Below are 7,012 nucleotides of genomic sequence, written 5' to 3' on the forward strand. Positions count from 1 at the left end.
ATTAAATATCCCAGCTTTTTTTATTATAAATGATAAAGAACAACATGTATAATGCACCTTGTTTTGTTTTCGGATAGTTTTATCGTTTTTTTTTTTTTTTGTTAGTGATGTTATGGGGTGGTGTTATTTATCTGGTATATTTTATTATTTGTTTAGAATAATAATAATAATAATAATAATAATAATAATAACAGTTATAATGATAGTAGTAGTAGTAGTCGTTTTTATTATTATTTATTGTTGTTATTGTTATTGCAAATGCAGGAGTAGTTTTTATTATTATTTATTGTTGTTATTGTTTATACAAATGCAGGACTATACAACAGGTGACAGATAATTTATAATAATAATCACAATAATAATAATAATAATAATAATAATAATAATAATAATAATGAGTATATATATTTGCACATGTGTATGTATATGAGTATATATGTGTATGTATATCTATATATATATGTTATATTGGCCTCATTGTGCAATATTGACTTTACTATTTAATAATTTAATTACTATTCAATCTTTACATTGTAACTATACGTCATGCATCATTACAGTTACCAGTTATTCATTTTATGTAAATTACAGGAAATACTCAGTTCTAGTTTTTCTGTTTGCTTTTGTTTTTGCTTTTGCTACTGCATGGGGCTTTAATTTTCTTCGGGATCAATAAAGTATCTATCTATCTATCTATCTATCTATCTATCTATCTATCTATCTATCTATCTATCTATCTATCTATCTATCTATCTATCTAATAATAACAACAACAATAATAATTGCAATTTTATTATTATTATTATTATTATTGCTAATATTATTATTAGTAGTAGTGGTGGTGGTGGTAGTAGTAGTAGTAGTAGTAGTAGTTGTTGTTGTTGTTGTTGTTGTTGTTGTAGAAATACATGTCCATTATTTTAGCTATAGTATCGTTGCTGTTTGTGTAGATTTTTTTTTAATAATAAAAGCTGAATTTAGTTCTTATTGTAAACTATTGGCTTTTTCTGTTTTGCTTTTTTTCTAACATTTTGATTCCATATATTCTGATTACACTTCGATATATTGTACATTTTGTTGCCTTTAATAAATTAAACCATTTTGATTTTTAAATGTGATTTTTGTGGAAACTACCTTGCAATTACAATTTAAATGTGTACATTAATTAAAAACGCACAGTTGTTGCTAATAAAAGCCTCAATTGATTTGATGTTATCTTTTAGTTATCTTTCTATTTACATAATTAGTAAATATAATGTTTCTAAAATACAGTATATTGTTTTTATGTTCATTGCAGTTTCCACAGGTTTTTATATCTTTTAAATAAGATGCGTAATATTTCCCTGTAGTCTAATCCTGGGCATTATTAATGAAGTCGTGTGTGTGAGGGGTGTGTGTGGATGTTGGTGAGGAATAAATGTGCGGGTAATTAGTTAATTAGAAAGCGCAGAGGGAGGAACTGGAAGCGCACGGGTCAGCTCGATCAGCCAATCAGAGCGCGTTTAGAAGCGCAAGTGCGTCAAAAAGTCGGAAACCGCACCTGCTTTTGGCACTAAAGGAGCGCAGAGCCGAGTAGATCGTTCATACACTGACCAATTAAGAAGGACATCACAGGTAAACGGAGTGGAAACGTGTTAGACTTGAGTTATCCGAACTTCGATATGATCAGATAAGCGCTTCGTTTACAGTTAAGCTAGAAAGAAAATAAAAGCAAACTTGAAGTTAAGTTTAAACAGAATTGTAAGTTGCGCATTTGTGAACAGCTTCAGGATCTTCATGGATAAATCAAAGAACTTTCGGATCGACGCTCTGCTGGCAGGAGAGTCTCAGAGGAGGAGAAGTCGGGATGCTGATGGAGTGGATGTTGAACGCGTCCAGTGTAAAAGACCCGACAGTTCTCCGATCCGAACCATCCCCGGTGTGCTCCAGCAGCCTGCAGGAATCGTTCCTAAACCTGGCCTGCTGAGCATCCCTCACCCGGGACTGAGCGCTTTATCTCACGGTTCGATCGCAGGGATGTACCCGGGTCCGGTGTGCTCTCTGAGTGCGCTGGGAGCGCAGCATGCCGCGTTCCCGTATTCAGCCTTTACCCCGCCGTATCCCGAGCAGCTCAAAGCCGCCGCAGTGGCCGGACATTTTCCCTTCGAGCAGTGGATCCGTGCTGGCATCATGCTGCCTCGTCTCACCGACTTTAACAGTACGTGTTAAAATAGTTAATCATTTATAAAAACTAAAAGTAAACTAAAACTAAGTAAGCAACATCTAAAACCATTTCGTTATTAGCGCAACTTGGAAAGAAAAAACTTATAAACTCAGTACAGAAATGTCTTATATAACATTAAGGTGCGCATAATGTTTTTAAATACATATTTAATTATTACAACTCAGTTTGCTAATTGTTGTTTTTATTATTAGTAATAGTGTCTGCTTCTTTATTATTATTATTAGTTGTAGTAGTAGTTGTATTTGTATTATTATTATTAGTAGTAGTAATAATAGTGTCTGTTTCTTTATTGTTGATATTATTATTACTATTATTATTATTATTATTAGTAGTAGTAGTAGTAGTAGTAGTCCTGTTATTATTATTATTATTATTATTATTAGTAGTAGTAGTAGTCCTGTTATTACTATTATTAGTAGTATTTGTATTATTATCAGTAGTAGTGTCTGCTTCTTTATTGTTGATATTATTATTATTATTATTATTATTATTATTATTATTAGAAGTAATAGTAGTAGTAGTAGTAGTAGTATTGTTGTTGTAGATGTGATGAATATATTCACATTGGGGATTTTACACCAGTTGCGCTGTTGTTAGATCTTTTTTTTCATTATAGATAAACAAAATATCAATTATTTATAAAATATTGTTATTGTCATTTATTATTACTATTATTATTATTATTATTATTATTATTACTACTATTATTTACAACTCATTGTGGTATTACATGAAAACTAAAATTACTGTGAACATGTATAACAATAATTTAATTTTAGACATAAATTACTAACAAAGTCATACATTTATTGTAAAAGTCAAAAAAACTAACATTTACTGTATAGTTATTGTTGTATTTGTCTTATTTTTATTTATTTATACAATTTATTATTTATTATGCGTTTTAAAAACGCATGGGGCCAGTGATAGCTCAGTGGTTAAGGTACTGGACTAGTAAACAGAAGGTTGCCGGTTCAAGCCCCACCACCACCAAGTTGCCACTGTTGGGTCCCTGAGCAAGGCCCTTAACCCTCAATTGCTCATCGTGTTCAGCTCATTGTGTAAGTCGCTTTGGATAAAAGCGTCTGCTAAATGCTGAAAATGTAAATGTAAAAAATCTCAAAATGTAGTAAAATTGTAAATACCCAATTGTCTAAATGTCCTCTAATAAGAGCTCAATAAATTACTTGATTGTGCCTTGCCGTTTGTCTTCATAAAACGTTACAATATAAAATAATAATAATAACCAAAAATCTTCCTTCTTATACTCTTATGAAGAGGTATTGATTTTCTGTTTGCTATGTCAACTAAAATGAAAGACAGTGACCCTCTGGAGCTGTAAATATCATCTACCATAATTGAATCAGTGTTTACTGCTAACTGAACTTTAATGTAAGCTTTTTATATTAGTCTTAATATTTTGTCATAAAGGACAGTACTATTAAAAGTGTCTTTGTCTGCCGGAGAACTATAAAGAAACACTTCATCCGCTCTGGACTTTATCAATAAACTTTTCTGCTAGCATTTATTGAGTTTTCATTAAGTTAATGGCACTCGCTGGTGTTTTATTGTCTCAATAAAGCAATATTTCTAGACCCTCTCATCAACAATAAACTAAAGCTGTAATGGTTAGTGATAGAGAGATAAAGGCCAGTCACTGTTTTTCCTCTTTTGTGTCTCCCCTCCTTCTTGTTTATCTCCTGCATTTTGACCCTCTTTGTTCTTGATGTCCTTACTCGCAGGTTCACCTCAGTCAGGCCTGATGGGAAAGTGCCGTCGACCTCGCACAGCCTTCACCAGTCAGCAGCTGCTGGAGCTGGAAAACCAGTTCAAACTAAACAAATACCTGTCTCGACCTAAACGCTTCGAGGTGGCCACCTCACTCATGCTTACTGAAACACAGGTGAAAAGATTGTAAACTTCTCAGCTACATAGTTTTACAGTTTATCCTTGTATAACTAATCTTTTGCAATGCATAATAAATAATGTAGATTAAAGATCACAAATTTTGCTGGAACGTTTTGAGACACTGTTACGTGTAACTGCACCATACATAAATGAGACTTCAGAATTAACATAATTGTCATGTTGAATCCTGCTCAGGTGAAGATCTGGTTCCAGAACCGGCGGATGAAATGGAAACGCAGCCGCAAAGCCAAAGAACAGGCGGCGCAGCTGGAGGCCGATGGCGGCCAGCAGGCCAAACGAACCAGCAAAGTCGGAGACCCTCGTCGCTGCAGCACACAGGACGATGAAGATGAGCTGGAGGCAGAGGATGAAGAGGAGGAGGATGAAGGTTTTGGAGGTGCTTTAAACGGTGGTGTGGGTTTGACTCACTCCTCAGACTTTCTCCAGCACAGCTCCGAGCTGAGCTACAGCTCTCACAGCTCTTACTCAGATGATGACTTGGAGGAGATTGGAGCAGACAGGAAGATTGGAGTAGGGCTATGAAGGTATGGGTGCAGCTACAGTGTAAATCTGAATTATTTACTTGTCGTGTAGTCCAACAGCTTGCTGCACCTACAGCCTTCATGAGAGACTTTGTTCCTGCAAAGACTGAAGCCATACAGCAAAATCTCTAGCAATTTCTGTGGCAGCCGTTAACTTATAAACTGTCCCAATTGCGTTTCCTTTCTGTAAAAATTAATTCTTTTGTCCAAATGTTCAAACGAGCATCCTGGAACCCCTTTAACCTGTGTGAATAGTAGAATCAAATTTCTACAAAGAGCCAAATGCTTGCTTTTGTAATGTACATGAACAAAACAGCATATGTAGCTATGAACTACACTGTACCTATAAGAAAAGAGGGTTACTGTGTGATGCACAGTTTATTTTCCCTCAGAATCCATTGACTAAATAACACAGCGGATCTTGTAAATCCTCAATGTCGAGTAACGAAATATATCATGAAGTGTGTTATTTAGTCATTAGTCTATGTCATGTTTGGTATTGTTGTTGTCCTTCATTGTATTTAAGTATTATAGATTATATCTAATTTATTCACAGTGAAATGTACACATTAAAATGTCTCTGTTAAATTAAAAGCAAAAAATAAAGGGATAAAATGACACTTTTGAAAATAAACACCCCATTGTTTAATGCATACCTGCATGCATAAATGTGTTTTTGGCACAGAGAGACGTGCTCTGATGATTCAGTGTTGTAAATGAGTATGACTGTAAAAAAAAAAAAAGCAAGCTGTTCCTCTTTCCACGCCAGGCCCTCCCTTTTCTCCTGTTTAACCTCCACCTGACAAAGATGGTGATTAAAGCGCCCAAGTATCTGCACTGCATTATGAGCAATCTGCTGGTTATTTACGACCACGGCTCTCAAATATGAGTTACTCCGGCAGGTTTACTGATGGACAAATAATTAAGTTAATGAAGGGGAAGGAAAATAATCAGCTTCTTGTGCTGAAGTCACAATGCTGATGTCAGAGCCCCATTTAATTTAAGGGGAAAATGCTATTGAGAACAAAAGAAAAAAACTTCTTAGGGTGTGGTATCTGAGTGCATGCAAAAGTATGTGGACACCTAACCATGATGCATCTATAACAGCCTCCTTTCTTCTAGTAAGGTTTCCCAAATAATTGCAAAGTGACTAGAAAATTGTGCCTATTCAAAAGGATAACTAGTGTTTACTGGGGGTGTGGTATGAATTCTGGGCTGACTTTGGATTTCTTTTGCATCACGTCTTTACAGACTGTGTTTTGAAAACAGGGCATATTTATTCTGGAAAAGGAAAGAGCAAATCAGAAGCGTACAGTTTTTTTAGTAAGATTAATTGTATACACCTCTTAGCTATGGATGTGGCTTAAACACTTTAAGTGAATTATTAGTAAGGGTGTCCAAATACTTTTGGTCATATAGTGTATGTGCTTTTACCTTGGACAAAAATGTAAATGTTATATTGTACATAAAAAAACAAAACAAAAGGCTTTTCAAAGACATACCTAGAATGTGTAATGTTAATAAAAGACAATAAATAAAACAAAAAATATACAATGGTTTATATTACAAACTGAAAAACAGCTGAAAAACAGCTCAGCCAGTATGTTTGTATGTTTATAGGAGCCCCACCTGATGGCCTGAAGTCATGGGCTGTCAATTAATCTGCCTTCAAAATGGGTCCATTTAAATTTGTCCATCAGCTCCATATGGGCAACTATTTTGTGTGGTCAACGTGGTTTTATTTTTGTAAACAAAATATTCGAGCGCTTCCTCGAGACACACATAATCGTGCAAGTGCGGCTGCCTGGGTGGTGGACAGCACAGCTAAGATTCTAACTTGTGCATTAAAGTGCATCCCCAGCTAAAAAATTACGTTCTGAGAACGTTCCCTGAACGTTCCATTTTGGTTGTGGGAACGTTGCATTGGAATGTTCCCTCAACGTTATTTTGTCCAGTTTTCTTGATGTTCTCAGAACGTTTTTTCTAAAGTTATGAAAACGTTCATAGAACGTTACCTAAACCTCATTTGCAACCACAATTTAACGTTCTGGGAACGTTGTCTTGGAATGTTCTAAGAACATTTTAAATAAGGTCCTCTGAACGTTCCCTTAACGTTCCATTTTGGTTTTCTTAATATTCTCAAGACATTTAATACAAGTTAAAGAACATACCCAAAAACGTTTTTAAATGTTTTAAATGTTACTTTAACATACTTTTAACATAACTACAGATAATGTTAATCCAAGACACTGTTAATTTTTCTGTCTGTGATATATTGGATGAAGGAGATTGCAGGCAGAGAGAGAATCCGTTTATGCACATTTATTCTCAACACACA

General features: G+C 34.7%; 1 protein-coding gene across 1 annotated transcript; it reads left to right on the top strand.

Annotated features, from left to right (window-relative positions):
- Positions 1–1,776: 1,776 nt before the first annotated feature.
- mnx2a (motor neuron and pancreas homeobox 2a) lies at positions 1,777–4,727 on the top strand. Its single transcript, XM_063006526.1, has 3 exons — positions 1,777–2,197; positions 3,967–4,127; positions 4,328–4,727. The coding sequence occupies exons 1-3, from the start codon at positions 1,777–1,779 to the stop codon at positions 4,673–4,675; spliced, it is 930 nt and encodes a 309-aa protein (XP_062862596.1). The 3' UTR covers positions 4,676–4,727.
- Positions 4,728–7,012: the final 2,285 nt, after the last annotated feature.

This window comes from Trichomycterus rosablanca, chromosome 12 (assembly GCF_030014385.1).
Source record: "Trichomycterus rosablanca isolate fTriRos1 chromosome 12, fTriRos1.hap1, whole genome shotgun sequence".
In the NCBI taxonomy this organism is placed as follows: Eukaryota; Metazoa; Chordata; class Actinopteri; order Siluriformes; family Trichomycteridae; genus Trichomycterus; species Trichomycterus rosablanca.

Bases quoted from the DNA above. Each gene is read 5' to 3' on its own strand.
- mnx2a (XM_063006526.1), top strand. From the start codon at position 1,777: ATGGATAAATCAAAGAACTTTCGGATCGACGCTCTGCTGGCAGGAGAG. The intron at 2,198-3,966 runs GTACGTGTTAAA...CCTTACTCGCAG, and splicing joins TCGTCTCACCGACTTTAACA to GTTCACCTCAGTCAGGCCTG. The intron at 4,128-4,327 runs GTGAAAAGATTG...AATCCTGCTCAG, and splicing joins TCATGCTTACTGAAACACAG to GTGAAGATCTGGTTCCAGAA.